The 25,059-nt window shown below is 50.2% G+C and overlaps 1 protein-coding gene across 3 annotated transcripts in view; it reads left to right on the top strand.

Annotated features, from left to right (window-relative positions):
* Positions 1–15,851, top strand: part of TCF20 (transcription factor 20 (AR1)) — a 49,862-nt gene extending 34,011 nt beyond the window's left edge. The window contains exons 3-5 of one of the 3 annotated variants that reach the window (XM_008574393.1): positions 7,976–8,025; positions 9,085–9,211; positions 14,550–15,851. In XM_008574393.1, coding sequence (XP_008572615.1) covers positions 7,976–8,025; positions 9,085–9,168 — 134 coding nt within the window. In that variant the 3' untranslated portion in view covers positions 9,169–9,211; positions 14,550–15,851. The remainder of the gene's footprint in view (positions 1–7,975; positions 8,026–9,084; positions 9,212–14,549) is intronic. The other 2 variants (XM_008574398.1, XM_008574405.1) reach the window with 2 other exon arrangements.
* The last annotated feature ends 9,208 nt before the right edge of the window (positions 15,852–25,059 follow it).

Raw genomic sequence — 25,059 nt, 5'->3', positions numbered from 1 at the left:
AACAATATTGTTAATGGTGTCTTCCAAACCATGATCGTGGTGTCTTCCAAACCATGATCATGCAGTGACTTTCCATTTAGGTCTTTATCTTCATTTAACAGTGTTTTGTAGTTTTCAGAGTATAGGTTTTATACCTCTTTTGTTAAATTTATCCCTAAATATTATTTTTAGTGCTATTGTAAATGGAATTATTTTCTTAATTTTTGGATTGCGAGTATATAGAAATACAGTTGATTTTTGTATATTGATCTTATATCCTGCAACTTTGCTCAGCTTGTTGATTAGTTCTCATAGTTTTATAGTGAATTTCTATATATGAAATCATGTCAACTGCAAATATAGTTTTACTTCTTCCTTTCCAATTGATATGTTTTATCTATCTTTCTTGCCTAATTGCCCTGTCTAAAACCTCCAGCAAAATGTTGGATAGAAGTGTCGAGGGCTGACATCCTTGTCTTATTCCTTATCAGTTAAATATGATGTTAGCTGTGGGCTTTTCATAGATTTTCTTGATACAGCTGAGGGAGTTCCCTTCTAGTCCTAGTTTGTTGAACGTTTTTGTCATGAAGGATTGTGTAGGAAATGGGACTACTCAACACAGCACTATACATTTCTGTGACCCAGTTGTGTGGGTTTTTTAACCCACACACCAAGCAGTTCTTCGGTGGAGACCAACTGGTGTTCTGCAGTTTAATTCGATTCTGACACTAACTAGAGTTAGTACAGATGCCACAAGTTGAGGGCTCAGTCCCACAAGACTGCCTCCCCCCATCTTAGACAGCAGTCTCAAGCCCCAGGTTGTGATCTCTGCTTCTGAATGACCGGCTAGAAATTGGGGTTCCCATGAACACCTCCTCAGGTTAGATTAATGTGCTAGAGCAGCTCACAGAACTCAGGGAAACACTTTACTTATGCTTACCCATTTATTATAAAGGATACAGATGCACAGCCAGATGGAAGAGATGCATAGGACCAGGTATGTGGGAAGGCAGGCAGAGCTTCCATGCCCTCTCTGGGCACAACCCTCCAGGTACCTCCACGTGTTCAGCAGTCTGGAAGCTCTTCAAACCCCCAAAGTTCAGGGATTTTTATGGAGGTTTCAACACGTAGGCATGATCAGTTATCGGCTCAACCTCCAGCTCCTCTCCCCTTCCTGGAGGATCGGGGGTTGGAGCTGAAAGTTCCAAGCTTCTAATCATGGCTTGGTCTTTCTGTCGACCAGCCCCAACCAGGAGCCCACCTCTAATGAGTTGCTTCATTAGAACAAAAGACGCTCTTATCACCCAGTAAATTCCAAGGGATTAGGAGCTCTGTATCAGGAACCAGGGTCAAAGACCAAAGATTAAAACAAAAGATGCTCCTAGCACCCCTAGTGCTCAGAAATTACAAGGATTTCAGGAACTCTGTGCCAGGAACCAGCGATGAAGACCAAAATATATATTTCTTATAAATCACAGTATCACAAGGGGTGTTGCAATCCATCTGTTAAGATGGTGAGAGCAGTGTTTTGCAGTGTGATAACTGTTGAAAGAAGGGAAACCTTCTGTCTGAGAAATACCATCCAGCCAGCGATGGGGAAGACTTGAGTTCTGACTCGGAGCTATGACAACCCGGGAAAATCTCCTGTTTCTGTGGACTTTGGTCTCTTCTGTGGATGTTTTCCCCAGTGACTTTTAGAGCATTAGATGTGTCTAAGAACTTCATCCAGCCGACCCTCATAATGCCGGCAGTCGGGTTGGAGGGAGAGAAACACAGAGAGAGAAATGAGCACACAGCAAGCAATGTGGTGCTGCTTGTCTCTGGGCACTCCCCAGGTTCTGAGGAGGGAAACAGGGCTGTCACAGAGGTCACCGCACTGTCTGTAGGAGCTGGGATTTGGTTTGGATTTGGCAGGGAAGGGGAGAGGGCATGGCTGACCAGGTGATGGAAACAGGCCCAGAGGCATAAAGTCTGTGGCGCAGGGGCCGGCAGGCGGGGACGCGGGGACAGGACCTCAGAGTTCCTCTCACCCCTTCCCTCCTGTCGGGAGCTGCTTTGGCTCCCTTGACTTTTGCTTAAGCATGTTCCCCCTCCTTTCCCTCTTCCCTCTCCTTTTCTCTCCAAGTTTCTGTAGGAGGAGCAGCTAAAAAGAACAAGAAAGGTGCAGAAGGATAATAATGGTGGGGCCAACATTAGATTCTGAGCGAGTGTGTGAGAGTGTGTGTGTGTGTGTGTGTGTGTGTGCACACGTGTGCGTGCACTGAAGGGCAGCTTGGTGGCCGGGGATAATAATGGTGGGGCCAACATTAGATTCTGAGCGAGTGTGTGAGAGTGTGTGTGTGTGTGTGTGTGTGCACACGTGTGCGTGCACTGAAGGGCAGCTTGGTGGCCGGGGCACCACTTGACCAGAGCCGTAAGCAGGCAGTAAGAAGTGGAGAGCTTTGAAATGTCAGTCAGTTCGGGGAGTCTGGGTTTTAGTCTGTGCCTTCCGTTCGTTCTTCCTCTGAATGTGTCCATGTTGGGTCTGAGCTGTGATTCACTTTGGGTCGTGGTCTGGCGTACTCTGTAGGGCAGCCGCTACATACTCGTCTCTCAAGAGCTAACCAGTGCCCTTTCTCATTTTCATTATATTGCCCCTAGTTACATCAGAAGGTTTTTTTTTTTCTTTTTCTAGTTGAAGCATCATAGTATTTACATGAGAATTTTTAGCCTTTATGACACCAAGGTCTCAGGTTCAGATCCCCAAACCAACCAACCACTAAATATAAAAATAAAAAATAAATGAAGATTTCTAAGTATGAAGTTTCTGGTGGTTGTTTGTTAGTTTTATATGGGGACCACTGCACAAATTGGCTCTCGGAGTTGGTGGCTGGGTAAGTAAGTGGTCTCCCACACTGAGTGTCTGTTCAGAAACATTGGGGTGAGCAGGTGGGCAAGGAACCAAGTCTCACCCGAGCACAGTCCCGGGTATACACCAGGATACCAGACGTTTCAGAGACTAGGCTCACAGTAGCAAGGGCCACCTTGGAGGCTTCCGGCAAGTGGCCTGCCTCCTGGTACAGTTTCTCAAGGGATTAATTAAGCAGCACCACTCAGTGGAACTTTCTGCAGTGATGGAAATGCTCTGGATCTGCACTCTCCAGGACAGTAGCCACAAGCCATGTGTGACCATTGAGCACTTGAGATGTGGCTAGTGGGACTGAGGAAATGAATTTTTTAAATTTAAACTTAAGTTTAAGTGGCCACGTGTGGTTAGTGGCTGAACAGCACAGTCTTACAGCCACCTTGGGCAAGCTGGGCATATGGTTGGGATTCTTCAGAAAGAGCCATAGGGCTGTGGGAGCCTCCTCTGCTCTAACAGAGCCTACCCAGACCACTACCCCGCCCCACCCACAGAGAAGCAGGGCCTCCTTTAATAGCTGAGGGATAAGAAAAAGATATCTGTCACTCTGTCCGTTCGTACCTGTCTCATGGCCATGTGTCCAGTGAGAGGGAGGCTCTGGGTCAGGAGCGGTGAGGGTGGGGTTCTTGATCTTCTGACCTAACTGCCCAGCTCCAGCACCCTCTGCCCCTTCGTGTGGAGAGCTGGCACCAAAGATGCAGTTTCACAAGATTGTCATGTCTTGGGCATTTTGGTCTTTTTTTTTTTTTTTTGTCTTTTGTCTTTTTTCCGTGTCCGGCAACGGATCGCAACCCTCAGTGTCGCCCCCGTACCGGACCGGGGACCGGCAACGGGATCGCAACCCTCGTTGCTGCTCCCGCGCCTCGCTCAGCCAGTGAGCGGGAACTGGTCTGTATGTGGGATCCAAACCCTCGGGCGGGAGCGCCGCCGCACCTCCCAAGCGGCGCACTATCCAGTGCACCACCGGGCCGGCCCCATTTTGGTCTTTTTGATGACCTAAGTCACAGTGACCCAGAGGCCTGCACTGCTCTGTGGGGATGGATGCTTGTACTTACTCCACACAGTCTTCTCAGGAATTTTCTTCTATTTATGACGTATCTTGGTATCCAGGAAAGGTGTTCATTGATTGACTTTCTTTCTAATCATAATAGAAAAAAGTCCCTGGGTTTAAGAGTCACTAATCTCTCTGCGGAGTAAGGAGCCAGCTTAACATTTTCATCTCTGCCTTACTGTCAACTGCCCAAACCTTTAAGGAGCTGTTGATGTCTCAGGGAAAACTTTTATTACTGGGATATCTCCATGGGAATGGACTCTCTGCTTCATGAGGATCAGGGGCTGCTGCAGCTGCCCCCACCTGATCTGGATCCTGCATCTCTGACATCATGGTTGGCTGTTTGTGCTGCTTGTTATGTCACAAGCACAGGATCTGGCTGGAGCCACGTGGGGGATGCAGTGATAACATGAGCTCTGGTTAAAAAAAGAAATTAATGTATTTAATCCAATGAGCCACAACAATTAAGACAGAAGGAAAAAAAGGCTATGGCAGCTCATTAATAGTTCCACTGTGCATCAAGAATCTTGCCTGGAGGGGATTTTTCTCTTACTCTTATGAAGAAACACAACTGGGAATTTTACTTTCTGTAGCCACCCTTGTGGCAGCATTTTAAAGCAGCTCTCTTCGCTGCAGACTTTGATCTTGCTGTAATGGGGTGAGAGCCCCGGATGGGTCATTATGAAACACTGGTAGTCTGGCTCCTCCCTGGAGGGGTGGCTCTCTGCATCACAGAAACCGTCCCAGTGCCAGGCTCCTGCTCCTCAGCAAGGCAGGGTGGCGCTGGCGGGCCCCTGTGTCCCAGCCCTGCATTGTACCAGTAAAAGGAACAACAGGGCAGAGATAGACTGCAGATGAGTTGGAGACAGTGTCTGGTGCCCACAGATCCAAAGGACATAAGACCCCTCTCTTCTTTCCCCCACCTCCCTCCTTGAGTTCGCCATCCTCATGCTGGGGGGCATCTGGATGGGTATTAGGATCTGAAGCTCCTACAGCTTGTTATGAGGAGCTTAGCAAATCTGATCTGCCTTTGGGCTTAAAGGGAGAAACGAAAGTGGCCTTCTCTTCTGGGGGTTGATGTTTGGGTCTGGAAACCATCTTGTTGACTAGGCTAACTTGTGAGTCTTTCTGAGCTTGTGTGATGACCCAGCAAGCTGTTTACTTTGACATCACCATGTGGAAGTGCTGACCGGGCCCTCTGGACAGGGTAAGGGTAGTGCTGGGGCCTTAAGGAAAACGAATTGGGAGACCGTGGCTGGCTGCCTGCTTAGACGCCTGGCATCTTTTCAGTCCTCGGAAGAGATTTACTACACTTCCTACCACTCTTCACTTTTCCCCCAGCAGAAACTGGTTGGAGAAGAGGCTCTGCATGCCCTTCCAGGTTTCTGAGCTCTATAGCTGTGGTTCTCACCCCTGCTGGGAACGTGAACTGCAGTTCCTGATGGCCTGTAGGTGTGTACGAGGACAGAAAAGAGCATTTGTCTGCACGGTGTTCCTGCATGGGCAGCCTTGCCAAAGGTGCACACTGTCCCAGCAGATTCCTTCAGGAAACTTCCATTTGCAGAAGTACCTGGCACTAGTTGCAAGTTGCCTTTAGCATGTACTCACATAGTTTTACTTCTTCTTTGCTTTTAACTGAGAGGGAATGTGTTTTCTAATTTTAGACATATTTTTCTAATGGTCCGTCACAGCTGGTAACTGTTACGTGGCTTTCAGGAGAACTGAGCCACCCGTGCCTTTCTCATGGCACCCTTTGCCACTAACGTGGTCCCTGTCCTCATTTGTATAAACCCTTGTGGCATCAGGGTGACTGAGGCCCACATGTATTCTTCCGTTTCCTTTTGGCCCAAACTAGAGGTTCCGCCACAGAGTGCCGCCAGAGCCCAGGTAAGGAGAAAGTGCTTCCCTTGAGCTCAAGTTGTCTGTCTCCTGCTGTTCGTAAACTCTGGCAGATTGGAGCAGCAGGAGTCTTGGTCACGCTATGTACTTGTGGGTTTTAAATTAACACATTTCATTTACTGCCGCGCTGGTTGCTTGCTGGGGGAGGGGCCTGGAGGTTACTGGTGACTGGCTGAGTGCTTGGGCCCTGGGAACAGAGGGCCGCCGGCCCACTCTCTTAGATATTCAAGGACTCCGAAGGCAGGTAGTGATGTTACAGGGTAAGCCAAATTATGAAAGGGTCTTTTTTGATTACTTTAGTATACTGAGGACCTGAAAAGTTTTCATTTGTGTGTCCTCTTCCTTCTTACTATTGCACTTGAAATCTGTGGGTACACAGGCTGCTAATCTGGATCTCAGTTTAAACCTGAGTTAAATCGTAAACTTAACAAGGGTAAATACCATGGCTGCCTCCCACTATGGTGCCTGGGAGTTCTCCGAGAATGTGCGATCAATATTTATTAACATTCTGCCACCACATCTTGTGCCAGTGACCTGGCTGTCAGTCTCCGGGAGCTGTAGTGTGCAGAGTGAACTCGTTAATTAGGTTTCCTCGCCCTGCTCCCTGCAGTACCCTTGTGCCACAGAGCTTGGCTCACCTGGAGGCAGGTGCATTCTTGCTGTCATTGAGGACGCTGTCACCATGTTAGAAATTGGAATGAATCATTTTTCCTCCAAAGATTAAAAGCGCCCTTGTGGGATTTTACTTTCCTCTGAAGCGTTTAATGTGGACTATGTGATTCATGTCGGGCTCTCAGGCCTGGTCCCCTAACTCAGACACCTGGGCGGTGTCTGCACAGAGAAAAGGTGCCTCTAGATTTAAAGTGTTCTAACAAGAAAGCTTTGGCTTGAGCCTGGGAAATGCAGTTAGCCTCGAATCAAGGATTTTTAAAATAGCAGCTATTGGAATTATTATTTATCTGATTATTAGAGTAATATCATCATGGAAATACAGAAAAAACAAAATTAAAATTACCTGTAATCTTACCACCCAAAGAGAACACTGATATATTTTGGTAGATTTCTTTTCATTCTTTTTTTAAATTGTGTTTTTTACCTTTTTTTTTTTTTTTTTTTTTTTTGTCTTTTTTCCGTGTCTGGCAACGGACCGCAACCCTCAGTGTCGCGCCCATACCGGACCGGGACCGGCAATGGGATCGCAACCCTAGGTGCTGCGCCCACCCCTCGCTCAGCCAGTGAGCGGGAACTGGTCTATATATGGGATCTGAACCCTCGGCGGGAGCGCCGCCACACTTCCCAAGCGGCGCACTATAGCAGTGCGCCACCGGGCCGGCCCCCTTAATTGTGTTTTAGATTCCACATATGAATGTAATTATGGGGTATTTGTCTTTCTGTGCCTGACTTACTTCCTTTACCGTGATGGTTTACAGTTCCATGTTGCTGCATCTGATAGGATGTCATTTCTTTTTATGGCTGAATAGTATACCTTTTTTTCCCCCACAATATGCTTTACTGTGACTATTTTCTTTCTTTTTATTTATTTATTTATTTATTTTTAATTGAAGCATAATTGATTCTACATATCTGTGGGGTACAGCTTTGAATATCAATACCTGTGTGCAATACATGATCCTCAAATCAGGATAATGACTATATTTATCGTTACACAATGTAATCGTTTTTTGTTGCGTTTTACCAGTTTCTCACTAACCCCTCCTCTCCCTCCCCCTCTCCCGCCTCTAGTGGCCTCAGTTCCATTCTCTCCTTTTGAAGGTTCAACAAATTATTGTGATTGTTATATCTTTCTTTCTTCAGTTTTTTGTTTATTTATACATATAAAACATTTTAACCAAATTAGAACATTTGTACATTTGTGTGTCCTAGTTTTTCAAGCAGTTTGTGTCATGAGTGTTTCCCCATACCATTAACTATTTTAAAATGTTAATTTTTTAAGTGAATGGTATTCCATCGTGTTAACTACCATAGTTTATTGGGGCTGTATCTAATATTTTCCTATTAGAAATCAAAGTCTGAGGACCTCTTCACTCCAGCCTGAACCCTGTCAGTCCCAGCCAGCGCAGCCATGCTCCCATCCAGCTGTGCCGGTGCAGCAGCCCCCCTGACTGTCCCCTTCTGTCTTTCAGATTGTTTGCTACATGAGGAGAACTTCTCAGTGAGGTGCCCCAAGCACAAGGTGAGTCAGACCTGACAGCTGTTCTCCCAGCAGGGCTGGGGGTCAGGGGTGGCTCCTCCTGAAAGACCCAAAGACCAGACATCGGAGGACCTAACCCCTCACCCATCCCACCTGTGCCTTGGGCTGACCCACTCTTGGCTGTGGTAGGTGGGAGACCCAAGGCATGGGGCCAGCACCCCGATGGTGTGAGGTTTTGAAGGGAAGGGTGTTTATTCATTAAGATAAATTAGATCAAATTCGATAAAACTACTGATTTCTGCTTTAGTTTAATAGAACCCCAGTTCACAGATTGGCATTTGGTAATTCGGTGAGATTGGTTGTAGGCCTTGGTACATGAGCAAACGCATTTTTCCAGACTTAAAGAAACAGAGTTGACTCTAGGCTTTGGGGCAACTCTAGTCTCTTCCAGGGTGCAGTTCCCCAGAAGCGACCTGTCTGTGCCCCACGTCCTGGTCTATTTAAGAGGTGGTCTCTTGGTCACCTCTTTTAGGAGAGGGTGGAAGGTGAGAGGGTGAACGGCTGGGTTCTGAGATACCATCTGTGTGGGGTGGTAGGGAAGGACGTGGAAAAGGAGCCCCAGAAAAGGCTTGGGATGGAGACGGCTGCCTCCTGATGTTTCCTGCAGTGGCCACACTGGCTCTTCTGACTGAGGTCACACTGACACCTGGTGGTCACTGGCTGCTCACAGGCTTCAGGCTCCAAGAAGGGCCAGAAAGTGCTAGAAAGAGGTCATCCAGAGAGGTGTGCCCTCAAAATGCTCCTGAAAGATGCTTACTTATGCTTTTCTTTAAAAATTATTTCCAGAGGTGGATTATAGGATCTTATAGTATTCTCTTTATTTTTACTTAATTTACGTGTTTTTAGAATGCTGCTTTGTTAATGGTCACATATTTGCCTCTGAAAACCCTGTCTGATTGTGTCCTGTTTGTCATTCAGTGCTGACTCTCTGCTTTTTCTTTCCTTTTCCATGTGCCGTTCTGTCCTCACCTCTGCCCTCCCCGGCTCCCCGCTTCCTTCCGTCCCTTCTGTCTCGTCTCCTCGCGGCTGTGCTGGCGGCAGCCTCCCGTTCCGTGCCCTCTCCCCCCGTTGCAGAACAAGACCGCGAAAGGCAGCCTCAGCACAGAGCAGTCGGAGCGGGGGTGAGGGGGGCAGTGTGCTCGTGGGAGTGGAAAGGACGCAAGCACAGGTGAGTTGGGCGGCTCAGCCCCCGCCCACCCCCGGCTGCACGCGGTCTGCAGCACCAGGGCCTAGCCGTTTTCCCATTTGCCGCTTAGCTCTGCTGAGTGTCTGCGGGAATGGCAGGGGCTTCAAAACGGCTTGCTGCCAAGTGGGGTGCAGGGCGGTTGTTGCTGGTGTCAGCCCTTCGGGGCAGCGCTGCCAGTGGACCTCGGAGTGTTGTTCGTGAAGGCAGATGGTGACCCACTCCCAATGTGGACCCTCTGGGGCAGGGCGCTTCCGCCCGCTGCCCCTGCTCTCCCCCGTCTCAGAAAGCCTCCCAGCCAGGGGTCTCTTCTTTTTATTACTACATTTCTGCAAAGCTGATAATGTGTTTTCCTTTGAAAAACAAAATTCTCCAAGTTTTGTTATTTGAAACCTTTTTTTTCCCCCAGTACTAAGAAGGATTCCTTTTCACAGAAATACAACGGAAAGGAAAATCCTCTCAAAGATTTAGTAGACTTTAGCATCTGGTTTTACTCCCTCGAAGCTCAAGAGATTGTGAGTGTGGGTGGGACGGTGGTCAGGGCTATCGCAGCGTGTGTCTATGACAGCAGGAGCGCAGCACTTAGGACTCAAGCAGCCACAAGTCCCCACTGCTCGGCACCCTCTTCTCTCACCCTCGCTGCCCGGCCCCGTCACCGGGGGTTGGGGAAAACAGGTTGTAAAGAGAAGAAAAACCTAGATGTAACTTGTGGCACTTGCTGCTACATGACAGGGACTAGATTCCTCAGAAATATCTGTTGAGGGATCGTCTCTCTCTCAGTGGAGGACTCTGTTTTGACTCCGGGAGTCTGACCACACAGCCACGCCAGACCTGCCAGACCTTTCAGGCAGCCCTACAGCCCTGTCGCTTCTCTGCGGAGTGCACCCTCACCCCTGTTGCCGTTGACTCCGGGAGTCTGACCACACAGCCACGCCAGACCTGTCCCTTTCAGGCAGCCCTACAGCCCTGTCGCTTCTCTGCGGAGTGCACCCTCACCCCTGTTGCCTCTGGGGGGTTCTGCCTCTCTCTGAAATACCCAACAGTAATTTTAGGGGAAAATGGAGTTTGTCTCAGAAGGGAGCCACCCTCCTCTGAGAAGGCCCCTCAGCCGCCCGCTGGGGGACAGGGGCTCTGCGGGCCGCTTTCTCTCCCTCTTCCAGGGGGTAGGGCCAGCAGAGGGCTCTGAGAGGGGACAGGGGCTCTGCGGGCCGCTTTCTCTCCCTCTTCCAGGGGGTAGGGCCAGCAGAGGGCAAGGCTCGGAACAGCCATTTCACGTGTTCCTGCAGCACGGGAACCAGATGAGCACACGGGGCCCTGTGGACTGAGGTCGTCAGCACCGGCAGGCAGCTGCTGGGCTGCTGGGACTTGAGAGCTGCACTGACTGCCTGCCCTCCCCGCCCTCCACCAGACCTCAGGGCAGGGCAGCAGTTTGGGTGGTTTTCAAAGAAGTATTTCTGGGGCCTTCTTTTCCTGGACTGAGTGTGTCATTGTGCCTGGCCCAGACGTTTAGAGTCGGGTTCTATAGAGGACCACGATGAATATTCCTGAAACGGTCCTGGAAGACCTGGCTAAGGAAGGAACCATTCATTATTCAGTGCTTTTTGTTTTTGTCCTGGAATTCCAGCTTGTATTTGAGAAAAAGAGAAAGTCTGGGCCCTGGGCCTGGCAGGAAGATCTCTTGGGGACTTTCTTCATCTTCTCCCGCCTCTCTACTCAGTCTTAGGCCCTCTCAGCTGACAGGCCTTTGACTCAAGCAGAACAACAAGCTTCGTCATTCCTGCCTCCCTAGGTTGAAGCACAGAGTGATTAAGAGGCCTGGCCCATCATATAGGGTGGTCACAAGTACACCGAGGGCAGACTGTCCGCCCCCTGGAGGGAAAGGAGGGACAGACTGCATCCAGTCTTGTCTGTCTGAAGTGTTCTCTTCACATGCTCTTCCCATGAGGCGGGTTCCTTTTCCTGCTTTCTCAGTGCAGCTGAGTTACATTGAGGGCCATCGCCAGCCTTCAGGCCCAGGACATGTCATAGGACTGCATAGAAGCCCCAGTGATCTGCTATGGTAACACCCCTGCCATAAAGGAGTGCTCATCTTGGGATCCACACTGGGGACAGAGAGCCACCATGATGGAGCATTCTGCCAAGGCAGGGAAGGGACAGTGGAGGTGCTTGTGTGCCGTGCCTCCTGGCACTCCTCTCCCTCACAGAGAATAAAGTGCAAAATCCTAACCAGGCCTCCACAGGCTTATGGCAGTCTCTGGCAAGGCGCTCCAGGCCTCCTTCAGCCCCTCTGAGCTCCGGCACACAGTTCCCTGCACCGAAGCACTTTGCCTCCCGTCTTGATGTGGCAGGCTCCGTCTCTTCTTCCCAGTCTCAGCTGTACTGTCCCTCCCACAGAAGCTTCCCTTCCTCAACCTCTGTTGAAGTCGCCCTCTCCCCACTCTGCAGCCTTCCTAGCATCACCACCATTTTGGGTCATTTGTTTACTTGTTTCATACCCGTCTCTCTGCCAGACAGTAAGCTCTGTGAGGGCAGAGACCGCGTCTCTGCGCTGACAGCCTTGCCCAAAGCGGGGCACCTGCTGGTCTGTGTTAAGGGATGAATGCACCCAGAGAATCAGGGACTCTGACCCCCTCTATGCCCTAAATCGGTACAGATTTAGAATTAGATCTCCCTCTCCAGGTGGAACTGCAGGTCTGTTTTAGAGATGAGGAAATGGGCCCTGGGTGAGTGGCAGCCAGGCTGGGTGGTCTTGAGACAAGGGATCACTCCTGCAGTTGGGAAAGGCAGGCTTGGAATCTGGAATGGAAGGAGACAAGGGACAGCATTTGTCAGGGTTCAGTCACAGCAAAGCCAAAGAACAGGAGGGCAACGGTGTATGGGAAGGCTTTGGCCCAAGACAAAACCCTATACACTGGCAGCCAAGCATCGAGGTGCCTCTTTAAAGGGAATGTTGACAGAGTTCAGTGCAGGAGGGGCAGACAGCTCACTCAGCGAAGGCTGGTGGCAGCTGGCCCCACGGCTGCTCCCAGGCCCAGTGCCTAGGACACAGCTGTCCCCTTTCAGCCACGTCCTATGCAGTTGGACACGGAGTCCCTGGGGCCCGGTCAGGAGAGCTTTGCTGGGTGTGAGTCCCAACCCCACTTCTAACCAGCCATGTGGTTTTGAGCCACATGTGTCACCTCGCTGAGCTTCAACTTCCTCATCTTGAAGATGGGTCAGATGTCTCAGTGTTACTATGAAATACTGTCTGTAAAGCTTCTAACAGTGCCTGACACATAATGAGTGCTTAAAGAATTTTCTTCCTGGGCCGGCCCGGTGGCGCACTGGATAAGTGCACCGCTTGGGAAGCGCGGCGGCGCTCCCGTCCGAGGGTTCGGATCCCACATACAGACCGGCTCCTGCTCACTGGCTGAGCGAGGCGCGGGAGCAGCACCGAGGCTTGCGATCCCGTTGCCGGTCCCCGGTCCGGTACGGGGGCAACACTGAGGGTTGCGATCCGTTGCCGGACACGGAAAAAAAAAAAAAAAAAAAAAAAAAAAAAGAATTTTCTTCCTATTCTCCCTACTGAAGTAACAGATTTTCAAAAGTAACTCTTGAGAAGTCACATTATGTTCAGGATACCGTTTGTTTGGGCCGGTCTAATTGTTGGGGCCCGGGAAAGCTACCTTTTGGGAAGGTGGGAAGCTAGAGGCCTAGACAGGAGGGGCTGAGGGGCTGCCACTGCCTGGACCACCAGCACCGACCAGCCAGGCAGACCTTGGATGCCAAGATGTGCTTCCTTCTGAGGTGGGAGGCTGCCATTCAGAGTCACGAGCAAGGTCAGGGTGCAGGCCTAAGGCTGCCGGGTGCTGGGGGGAGGGTACGCCCTGTGATCCTTCCATGAGCAGAGCCTTGCAGGTGTGTGTGGGCATCTGACCTCGGTCCACAAAGACATCCCACATCCCAGCAAGATGAGGCCCTTCTGATCATTCCTCAAGGTGCCCATTAGCTCAGCCCTTGCCATCACATCTACGGAGAGCTTGTGGTTCCTGAGGGTGGCATCCATGAAGGCACAGGACCAGTGCTGCTTCTCTCCTTTTCCTGGCGGCCTCAGCCTCAGGAAAACAGAGTGAGGCAGTGGAGACTCCGGGCTGGCAGGGAGGGGGCCTCTTGCAGGGGAGGAAGCATGGACCATGAGGACCAGGTGGCCTCGGGCCCAGAGCCGCCTTCAGAACTGAGGCAGCTGTGCTGTCTCTATGGACATTCTGAGAGTGGCAGGATGGCTAAGACACTGCCACATTCCCTGGACCTGGCAGCAGGAGTCGGAGGGATTGTTTTTACCTGAGTGTGGTGACGTCGTACTGCTAACTCCGCGAAGAGTCTCCTGCTAGGGGTGTTTCCTGCCAGGCTTCAGGAACCTCCTTTGGCAAGGGCAGGGGATGCACATGTGCTTGTGAGCAGCGCATTCCTGGCTCCCACACGCACACCGGCCTTTTAACTGCTCCATGTGCCAGTAAGCTTTATGGTGGCAGAAAACGGGCAGTGACATCTGGATTTCCCTGCGGTTTATGTGCTGGTGGAGGACACCAGAGAGGGTATAAGGGAGAAGCGAGTGAAGCCCCCAGTGACATGATTTCCATGAGTACTGTGACAGGCTGAAAGCGTCGGGGGGAGGCTGCCAGCATGATTTTTCTGGACTGAATTCCTTGGAAACTTCTGTTTCTCTCTGAGACCTTTGCCTGTAGGATGGCCCATGAAGCCTTCTGCAGAGGGCCTTGGCACAACCCATCTACCCTGCACAGGCCATCAGAACTCCTTTCCCCAGCGTGGGCTGGAAGAGAAGCCCAAGTGGCAGGGTGGGCCTGTGGTCCTCGAGCAAGAGTAGGGAACTGGCTGTATCAACCAGAGGCAGCTGTGAAATGGGCTTGAGAAGCTGGACTTCGAGAGGGTCCTTCCACAGATTGGCTGGTGTCCTCAGCCACCTCTGTGAGGACCAAGGCAGCCCACTCGAGCAGGGCCCACCTTAGAAATTGGGGAGTCTGTCCTAGTCTCAGTTCCTTCCATGCACTGGGGAGACCAACATGCCGTGGGAGCCCTCAGAGTCCAGCCCCAGCACCGCTGGCCAGGTCACTGCTGCCTTTCACCACGTTCCCAGGTCCAAAGCCCCACGGTGGTGCTGGCATTGGTCTTAGAAGTGTCCCACGTCAGCAGCACACCTACAGAGGGGTCTGAGCACAGGGTCCCTGCCAAAAGCCCTATCCCAGGGTCACCACAGAGTAGGGACTGTGGGCGGCAGGACCATGTGGAGGTCGCTGGCCCTCAGCATCTGCCCCTTGTCTTCCAGGTGAGACTGTGGAGATGAGGTGGTGGACGCTCACGATGGAATGGAAAGGGTCCTACCGCGCAGCCCCGCCCCGCCCGCCGTGCCTGCCACGCCAGCACCTCCTTCCCACGTTCTCACATCACACTCAAACGGCGACACCACAGCAGAGAAAGCCCCAAGACGTTGGAATGGCTGTTTCCATGGACACAATCTCCATAGTGACAATGTGGGGGGAGGGGGAGGGGTGGGGAAGGGGTGGGGGAATTAAAGGGAGGGATAAATATATATATATAAATCTATTTTTAGTCTGGAAAGACTTTGTTTAAATGAAAGGTGCGCTATCCCTTTTGATTCTATTTTAAAATTATCTAGTTAAAGTAATTCCAAATTTGTTCCAATGACAGTGAAATTTAAATGTGAAATTGAACTGAACAAACTCTCATCTCATAAAGGACAGGGTGTGTGTGGCTTTGATCGTTAGCTTGTCCCACACCAATTCAAGGAACACTAGACCCAGGATTGAAAGAGCAGACAAACCACACCAAAACCATCCTTTTATCATTAACATGTCTCAAAGTGGGGAGGTTTTGGGGGGAGGGTAGTGGGACGGTCCATGTTTTCAAGAGTGGGGAAGTGATGTTTAAACACAAAAATAAATTTTTTCATTTCCAGAAACACTATTTATTAATTTTTTTTTTAATTTTTGGGGTGTGAAATTGGCGGATGCGGGAGGTCATAGCTGTGTCCTGGTCTGCTGTGGCTAGCGAGAACTCTGAGGGCCAGCCGTATGTGCACAGCAGCCTCGCAGCAGAAGGCAAAATCAACAGGTGACCTGCGCCCGGGACCCTCTGTCCTCGGCACATTCCAGGCAGCTGTGCCCTGCTCCACGGGTACACAAAGGAGGGAAGCCCAGGCCCAACGGATGGAACAGGCAGCGGGAGCCGTAGGTAGTGAGGGGGAGGACTGTCAGGGTGTGACAGTGCTGGCAAAGCCAACCAGAACACCCACTTAACCCTTTTTTCTTTTCGCTTTCATTTTTGTAAAGGAAAAGGGGGCCTGTTGGAAAAGCAGCCCCAGGCTATGTGATTTCTTTATGTTGTTTTGTTTTGTAAATTGTATAATTTTAAAATATATGAGTTTTAAAAAAAGAAGCAAAAAGTACAAAAAAATCTTGTTAAGGCCTTAAGAAGGGGTTAGTGCATCTTTCGGGGGTCACTCTGCCATGGGGATAAAATAGCTGTTTCACAAACAGTTTTATTTAAAAAAACAAAAAACAAAAAAAATCAAAAAATCAAAAAAATAATAAACTTCATTTTAACCTTGTTTCCTTTTTTGTTTAATATAGAGTGAATGCGTCTCTTCCTTTGCCTATTCCAGTCCCCAAAAGGTGGCTTTGGTTCTGCTCCAGAGAGGGCTGCCATAGGGCTGGGTCCATCTGATCCAGCCTCAAAGGCCTAGTGTCCTTGCAACACAGCCTGGAACCAAACAAAACCCAGGCTCTTCTGCCACTCAGCAGGCGGGTGGGGCTCAGCCAGTGTATGGGGATGGCCAGATTTACTTACATTGATATGAGGACATATTTCCAATCAACGTTAAAGGTAAATGTTATTAAAAATGCAACATTAATGGACTTTTCTTTAGAGAACAGAAATACCGGAAGGAGCGTTGTGAAGTATAAAAAAGCAGCTATGAATGAGTTCTTGTGCGCTCATCAATTTGGGGCTGCAGAAATGGCAGATTAATTTGGTTTTAATGGCTATGGCAGGCAGCGCGGTCCCTTTCTCATTTCACTCTGCCAGGGTGGAGTGTGGGTGTGTGCTGTGTCAGCTGTGTGACCACGCCCAGGCAGCTCAACAGGACGCACATGCAAGTGACAACGGGTTTTGAGGCTGGGTGGCTTCCCATTCTGGTCTTGACTTGGCATTAACACAGTTAAATTGACAGATTTCAGGTGTGAAGGACTAAACCACAAAACTTAAAAAAACATGTGTCTTGAGGGAAACATTTTCCCGACAGTAGATGTTTCTTCATCACTTTGCTTTTCAGTGTTTGGTCCCCTTTAGATTTGATACTTCGGTGGGGCGCTTATGATTGTTCTAGGTCTTTCCTTTAAACCAGCTCCAGCAATGGCCTTTGACTGGGGAGTGGCCGCTTTGCACACTTTCCTCCGGACTCCACCTTCCTGGCTTCTGCACTAAGCCTCAACTGTTCAGGTGCCTTTTAGCTCCCTCAGCTTTCAAGTTCAAAGAGTTTGTTTTTAACAGATTATCTTTTTAGAACAGTTCAAAGTTCAAGCAGCATTGAGAAGAAGGTACAGAGAGTCCCCATACGCCTCCCGTCCCCGCACATTCACAGCCACATCATCATCATCATCCCCACCAGGGTGGCACATTTGTTACACCTGACACCATAGTCACCCACACCCCATAGTTTACGTCAGGTTCACTCTGTGTGTTGGACATTCTGTGGCTTTAGACAAATGTGTAGTGACGTGTCCACCATTACAGTATCATGGAGCAGTTTCCCTGCCATAGAAATCCTCTGTGCTCTGCCTGTTCATCCTCCTCCCCCAAACTGCTGGGAACCACCGATGTTTTTACTCTGGTCTCCATAGTTTTGCCTTTTCCAGAATGTCATAAAGTTGGAATCATACAGTATGTAGCTTTTCAGACTGGCTGCATTTAAGTTTCCTCCATGTCTTTCCTGACTTGATAGCTCATCTCTTTCTAGTGCTGAATAATATTCCACTGTCTGTCTGTGCCACAGTTTATTTTTCCATTCACCCACTGAAGGACATCTTGGTTGCTTCCAAGGTTTGGCAATCATGAACAAAGCTGCTATAAACATCCTTGTGTAGGTTTTGTGTAGACATAAGCTTTCAACTCTTTTGGGTAAATACCAGGAAGCATGATTCCTGCATCATATGGTGAGAGTATGTTTAGTTAGTAAGAAACTGCCAAACTATCTTCCAAAGTGGCTGCACCGTTTGCATTCCCAGCAGCAGTGAACGTGAATTCCGGTTGCTCCATAAAGCTCCGTAAAGCCACCTGCCTTAGAGGGCTGTGGGGAGGGGTACTGAGTTGGAGCACACAGAGTCTGATCATCACTGCCTGGCATGTAAGTGCACAATCTGGAAGCCACAGTTGCACAATGATTGGAAAAGGCCAAAGGTATTGCAGGTTTTCCTCACAGCCCCCTGGCAGCAAAAGGGCACTGCCCAAGTTACAGGCATGCCTGTCACTGCCCTTCACACCCCCATTAGGATGACCACTTGGGGAGGGCCAACATATCAAAAAGTGAAGGGCATATAAAGGCAATTTATTAAGGGCCACCATGTGACAAACACCTGGACCACCCTGCCAGCCCTGCTAACACCACCTTGATTCTCTGACAGTCCTGGGTAGAAAGCTGCTGCCAACGGGGGCAGGAACATTCATTCAGCTGTTGCCAGATGGGAAGCCACAGGCGGGATCTGAGAAGTCCCCAGTGTGTATGTGGGTCTTGTCCTTCTGGTCAGTTGAGTGGAATGGGGAGAGGGGTCAGGGTCCTGAGCACTGTATGGTCAAGAAATCAATGTTGAGGTGCGGTGACCCGGTTCCAATCTTCTGCTGCTCTGGGTCCTTGGGCCTTACTCTTCACCTCTATGAACTTCAGTGTCCTCATCTGTGAAATGGATGCTAACGGGCCCACTGACAATTTCGGTGACTCTCAAGGACAAAGCTCGGTGGTCGTATCCAAAGTGAATTCCTGGACCACAGAGGATGTGATGTGACCCCCTGGTGGCAAGAGCAGATCTCAGCTTGCTACTGGTGGCCCCAGAGTTACCCAGGGTCTGCGCGGTGAGACTGGGACCGGCAGTGTGGTGGGGACCCGGGCTTGATGGACGTCGTGACCCTCTCCCGCAGCAGCGGCGCCGCTTCAGGGACGTGTTCAGCCTGCAGCTGGACAGGACACCGGTGGTCGTGTGAGGCGCTGGTGCACTGCCGCGGTGTCAACCGGCAGCCCGTGCACGTCTACCAGCACCTGGGCCTCGGGCCGCGCTCCCCCAAGGCAAGCAGCGACGGGGACTGCAACCCGGAGGGAACTACACAGGCAGGGACCGGAGACAGGACAGGGCTTATCGGAAGCGGAGACGTGGGCTTGGGTGCAAGAAAAAGCCAGTGATTGCCAGGTGGGCGAATGGGAAAAGGTGCCTGTCTCGGGGATGGGAGGCAGTCTGTGGGCGGGACAGAGGGCGGGGCCCCTGCCGAGGGGACAGGGAGGGGTGCGGACACGGGGTGGGGGAGGGGAACCATGCAGTGAGTCTGATACAGCCCAAGGCCCCGCCCTAGGTCACACTGTTGGCATAAACTGGTGTGGTGCAAGGGCTCAGGTTTACTAAGACACTCACCCCAGCAGGAGGTTCCCCGGCCTTAGGGATGGCTCCCAGCACCTGTCAAGAATTAGTCATTTGTTTTTGGAATATGCAAGAATTGAATTCCCCAAGCCTGCTGGGTTAACCTTTTACTGCACAGGCCACCCACCTTGCTCTTACTCCCAAATAACCATATTTGTTTGTGCATCTATGTTTTGGAGGTTTTTTGTTGTCTTTTGGGTGATTTTTGTTTGTTTCTTTTGGCGGAGGGCCGCTAGGGGGATCTGAACCACTGATGTTTGATGTTATAACCCCGAAGCTCTAACCAACTGAGCTAACTGGCCAGTTCTGTTATTTTTCTTATTGAGGTAAGATACATAGCATAAAGTTTGCTGTTTTAACCATCTTTAAGTGGTACTAAGCACATCAATAACGTTGTGGAACCATCACCACCATCCATCCACAGAACTCTTTTCAACTGACAATACCAAAATTGTACCCGTTAGACAATAACTCCCCATTCCCACCTCCCCCCAGTTCCTGGCAGCCACCATGCTACTTGATGGATTTTGGATGTGACCAGCGCCATTGTGCACACAATAAGCCCAAAATAGCCCCCCCGGCCTCGTCTTCCACTCCAGCACCAAGCCCCTCCCCCTTCCCTTTAGGAGAAGCCTACCACCATGCTACTTGATGGATTTTGGATGTGACCAGCGCCATTGTGCACACAATAAGCCCAAAATAGCCCCCCGGCCTCGTCTTCCACTCCAGCACCAAGCCCCTCCCCCTTCCCTTTAGGAGAAGCCTCCTGACTTACACAGAAACACCTTTTGCTTCCCCAAGGACGCAGTTCTCCACCCCGATCCACATTAGCATAATGCCCCTCCTTGATGGTATCAGTCCATATAAGCTCTCTCACCCCCAACATCTAGTGCTGTCTTCCATTATGAAGGCAGCCCCAGGCTGCCTGCCCCGTTGAGCACAGCTTGGCAGATTCTTTTCCTCTAAGAAAGCTTGAGGGCCAGCCCCGTGGCGCCCTGGAGAGTGTGCCGCTTGGGAGCACGGCAGCACTCCCGCCGAGGGTTCGGATCCCATGTGGAGACCGGTTCCTGCTCACTGGTTGAGCAAGGTGCGGGCGCAACACCGAGGGTTGCGATCCCGTTGCCGGTCAGTAAAAAAGACAAAAAAGGAAAAAAAAAAAAAAAAAGAAAGCTTGAACAGTACCTGGTGTCTTGGCTCACTTTCTTTCATTATGGTGCCAAAACCTGGGAAGTGTCCTGGCTGGACCGTCGGACGATCCCCTCTCTCTTGGGTTGATTGGCCGCCTCCCGGCCACCCTTCCTGGACCTGCTGAACCGGGTACACTTGGGACTCTCTCCTTTTGCCATTTCAGACCAACACATCCAACACCAGCCTCAATTGAGGATGAGTCAGTGGGTCTGAACTCTACAAGTTCCCCCAACTACTCTCTACGACTCCGGTCTCTATGAAGCCCACGCGCCTGGCTGAGGGAACTTTTCTCATGCCGCCCAGTTATTGAAGTACGCTTCATTAGCTGGTTTCAGCTTTCCTCTCGAAAAGAAGATGGGCACCAAAGAGGACGCTCTTTGTTGGCATGCTTCTTCTACCAGGAGTGCCCACACGCTTTCTCACCCTCTAAATGGGATCCTCATGATTCCAAACCTCCACACTCTACGCCATTGGGCTGTCTCCTGGCCAATTTCTTGGCCTCCAGGGAGACATTAAACCTAAACCTAAATGTCTCGTTTTCTACTGTACTCCATGCTCTACACCTCTGGGCCATCTCCTGGAAAATTTCTCGGCCTCCAGGGAGACATTAAAATTGAAACGCCTTGGGCCGGCCCGGTGGCGCACTGCTACAGTGTGCCGCTTGGGAGCGTGGTGGCGCTCCCGCCGAGGGTTCGGATCCCACATACAGACCGGTTCTGCTCACTGGCTGAGCTAGGTGCGGGCACGGCGCCAAGGGTTGTGATCCCGTTGCCGGTCCGGTCCGGTACGAGCGCGACACTGAGGGTTGCAATCCGTTGCCAGACACGAAAAAAGATAAAAAGGAAAAAAAAAAATTGAAACGCCTCATTACAATGGATCCCAATGGCCACAAGATGGCACTCTCAATTTAGATACTCACTGAAGCGGCAAGACGGAGAGATTCCTTTATGTTCAGGCCTTCTCCTACATCACACCCAATTCACACACAAATTCTTAATAATGCCTCAATGCCCAGCCCCCTTATTGGGATGGGACATTCTTTTCAAATTCAAAGCTACTCTTACCCTAAACACTTTAACTCCAGCTACAACACTCCTGTTACAGGCTGCCCCAGACCTGGCCCCTGAGGCCTCCACCTTCCCCTCCCCCTCGGACAAGGTTAATCCCTAGTATGGGAAGCTTCTTCTCCCTCCATTGCTACACACCATTCCCCTATCCTTGTTAAGTTGCTGAACTCCTCCTTGTTCCCTAATGTCCCACAGTACCCCATCGCTAACAAACACCTAATAAGCTTAAAACCCGTCACACACAAACTCCTTTCTTCTCATCTCTCAGGGCTCACCCACTTGCCTTTCAATACACCCATCCTTCTGGTTATAAAGCCTAAGGGCTCATACCATTTGGTACAGGACTGATCCTGACACACGCCGTTCCCAACAACTCACCTGGACAGTACTACCTCAGGGGTTTTGGGATAGACCCCACTTTCTGGCCAGGCCTTAGCGCAAGACTTATCTGAACTTCCCCTCTAACCTCTAGCACTTTAATACAATATGTGGATGACCTCCTCCTTTGTAGCCCCTCCTATGAGGATTCACAGACCACACTGTTGCCTCCTTAATTTCCTGGCCTCCAGGGGATATCGAGTGTCCCCCATCAAGGCCCAAATTTCTTCTCCTTCAGTTCAAGACTCTAATTTCTGAACTCCCTACTCCCACCAAAAGGGTGAAATCCTTTCTTTCTTGGGGCTTGCAGGGTATCTTTGCCTATGGATTCCTAACTTTGGCGTGCTAGCAAAGCCACTTTATGGGGCAGCCAAAGGGGATCCTGCCATTCCTTTAGATCCCACAAAGCCCATTCCTTCTCCCTTCCAGCGATTAAAAGCTGCTGTCCTCACAGCCCCAGCTCTATCCCTCCCAAACCTATCTCATCTCCTGTACATCACTGAAACCCAAGGATTGGCAGTCAGGGTTTTGGGATAAGAGGCAGGAGATATTTTCTCCCTGGTTGCATACCTCTCTGAACAACTAGATGTCACATCTCGAGAATGGGCCCCTGTTTATGGGCCTTGGTGGCAGCCACCCTTTTAGCACAAGAAAGCTCTAAACTAATTTTGGGACAACAAACAGTCAAGACCTTCTCAGCCATAAGGCCATGTCAATTCTCTCCCCTTCCCGCCTACAACTTATCCACCTTACCTTCATTGAAAATTCCCAGTTCTCCTTTAAATCTTGCCCTCCCTTAAATCCAGCCACTCTCATCCCAAAACACTCACGACCCTTAGAACATAACTGCATGGAGGCTTTAAACCTCTTTCTCAATCCCTTTCCACACATTTCCCCGCATCCCATTACATGGCCCAAACATACATGGTTCAATAGGTGGGAGCGCCACCTCCATGCCCGCCCCCCGCCCCCCGGGCGGGTTATGCCACAGTAAATCTAACACAAACTACTGAGGCTGCTTCTCTTCCCCATAGCACCACTTCCCAACAGGCAGAACTCACTGCCCTCACCCGTGCTCTCACTCTGACAAGTAGCAAATGAGTCAATATATACACTGACTCTAAGTGTGCTCACCACATCCTACACTCCTGTGTGGCCATATGGAAGGAGAGAGGATACACGACCACTCAAGGAGGGCCCATAAAAATGGACATCGTATCAGAATACTTCTTGAGGATGCACAACTCCCAAAGGAGGTTGGGGTTATACACTGCAGAGGACACCAAACCTCCAACAATCCCATAGCCCAGGGGAACCAACTGGTGGACCTAACTGCAAAACAGGCTGCTCAATCACCAGCCCCCACTCTTCTTCTCTCGCTCAGGTCCTTCTCATGGCCCCTACACCCTTACCCCAATACACACCTCAAGAAATACAACACCGCCAACAGAGGAAGGACAACTGGTATACTCTGTCCAGTTGCTGTGTCCTCCCTACCACACAAACTGAGCAAATCCTTTTAGATTTCCATAATTTAGTTCATGTAGGCTATGAACCCCTACTATGCCTTCTTCAGCACTTATATTACTCTCCCCACATGGCCAAGTTGCTTAAACAAATCACTCAAAATTGTCCTTTGTGTACTCATTGCTCCAGTCCTTTCCCACCCACCAGGCCAGAGGATACAGTCCTGGCCAGGCTTGGCAAGTTAACTTTACTCATATGCCTCCCCACAAGAAAACACGGCACCTTCTTACTTTAGTAGATACCTTCTCCGGTTGGATTGAGGCCTTCCCCTCCCTCGGAGGATGCAGCATGGGTAACATGCACTCTCACCTCAGAAATCAGCCCTCGTTTTGGCTTGCCCACCAGCCTCCAGTCTGATAATGGCCCAGCATTTGTTTCCCAGATTACACAACTCACCGCACAGGCCTTACATATCAAATGGGACTCACATATACCACATCAACCCCAATCATTGGGTAAAATAGAGAAAGCTAATCACCTCATTAAAACACACCTCACCAAGTTGTCCATGGAGTTTAACCCCCCCCTGGACCCAACTTCTCCCTCTAGCACTCACTTGCTTGCAAGCTGCCCCCCATAAGCCCACAGGCCTCAGCCCCCTCGAACTTATGTACAGTAGGCCCTTCACTCCCACACCTCTCCCTTCCAGCTCATTGCCTTTAGGCCAGTGTCTCCCTGCTCTTTCGCTCATTAGGGATCTTCTTAGGGAACAGGCCAACCTTCTATTACCGTCTTTCCCCCGGCGACCATCCTCTCACTCCTGCAGCCCCGCTCCACGTCCCTCGCACAGGAGCTGCTATCACACTATCTGTTCTAGTATTTGCTACAGGGTTGTCAGCAGCTGCCCCCAAAGAGTGTAACATTATAGGAAGATTTCTCCTGGCACTCCTTTACCTCCTATCAGTAGGATGCTTCTTAGCAATGTCATTGTGGCAATGTGCCCTTTAAATCCTTTTGGCTCCCTAACCCTTTGCATCCTTCCCATGTTTTTCCTCCTATCTCAATGCTCCCCCTTACCAGGAACATGGAGGTTCCAGGTCTGCAGGGATGATGCAGTCCTCAGCGAATCAGACTGGTCCCCGAGTGACTCATCTGTCTCCCACTTTACAAGAAATTTTTGTGGTCACCCCCCTCCCTGTTGATGCAAATGTTTCCACAAATGTCTCTTCACTTTCCTCTAATCTCACCTCATTGGGGATAGTCAGCATTATGCGGGGCCTGCCCACACTCTGCCTCACTAACACCAAATGCTACCACTCACTTACCCCCTCCTCATCCATGCTCTAAAAACCGAAATAATTTCCTTTGTAAATCTACATTATCCTGTTGCCTGTCCCCAACGCGATTTCTTGCGTAGTCATTTGGCTTGTCCCTGACATCACCATCCAGACAGATGAAGAGATGGAGATGGGACTGGGACTAACTTTGGCCCCCCCCCCTCAGGAAGTGCCCCCCACTCCTGTAGGGCACTAACTGGACCTTTTTCAATCGGGGCAGGGGTCCTTCCTGCAACTGGGACTGACATAGTGGACCCTGCTACTTCCTCTCGATTCTATCAAAAACTCTCAGAAAAACTTAGTATAGATAACATCTCCTCCCTCCAGCGACAGGTCACCTCACTCACAACAGTCATTTTACAGAACGATAGGGGGCCCTTTACTTCCTTACAGCCAAGAAGGAAGGCACCTGCCCCTTCTTGGGGGAGGAATGCTGTTATTATGTAAATGAATCTGGGGTGATCCAAACAACTTAAACCATTTCACTGAACCCTTGGCTACCCTGGCCTGTGCCCCTGCTAGGACCCCTAGCTGTGCTGGAACTCATCCTACTTTTTGGTCACTGACTCTTTTGTTATTTCTCTAATTTCTTGCAGGAACGTGTGCAGACATTCACCAACCAAAAGGTCACTGAATTGTTCCTGTGAGGAGGATATCAGCCCTCAGAATCAGTGACCCTTCCCCGGAGGAATACAGCC

This window comes from Galeopterus variegatus, unplaced genomic scaffold (genome assembly GCF_000696425.1).
Source record: "Galeopterus variegatus unplaced genomic scaffold, G_variegatus-3.0.2 Scaffold55, whole genome shotgun sequence".
Lineage (NCBI taxonomy): Eukaryota > Metazoa > Chordata > Mammalia > Dermoptera > Cynocephalidae > Galeopterus > Galeopterus variegatus.
This window is presented reverse-complemented; position numbering and strand designations above follow the sequence as displayed.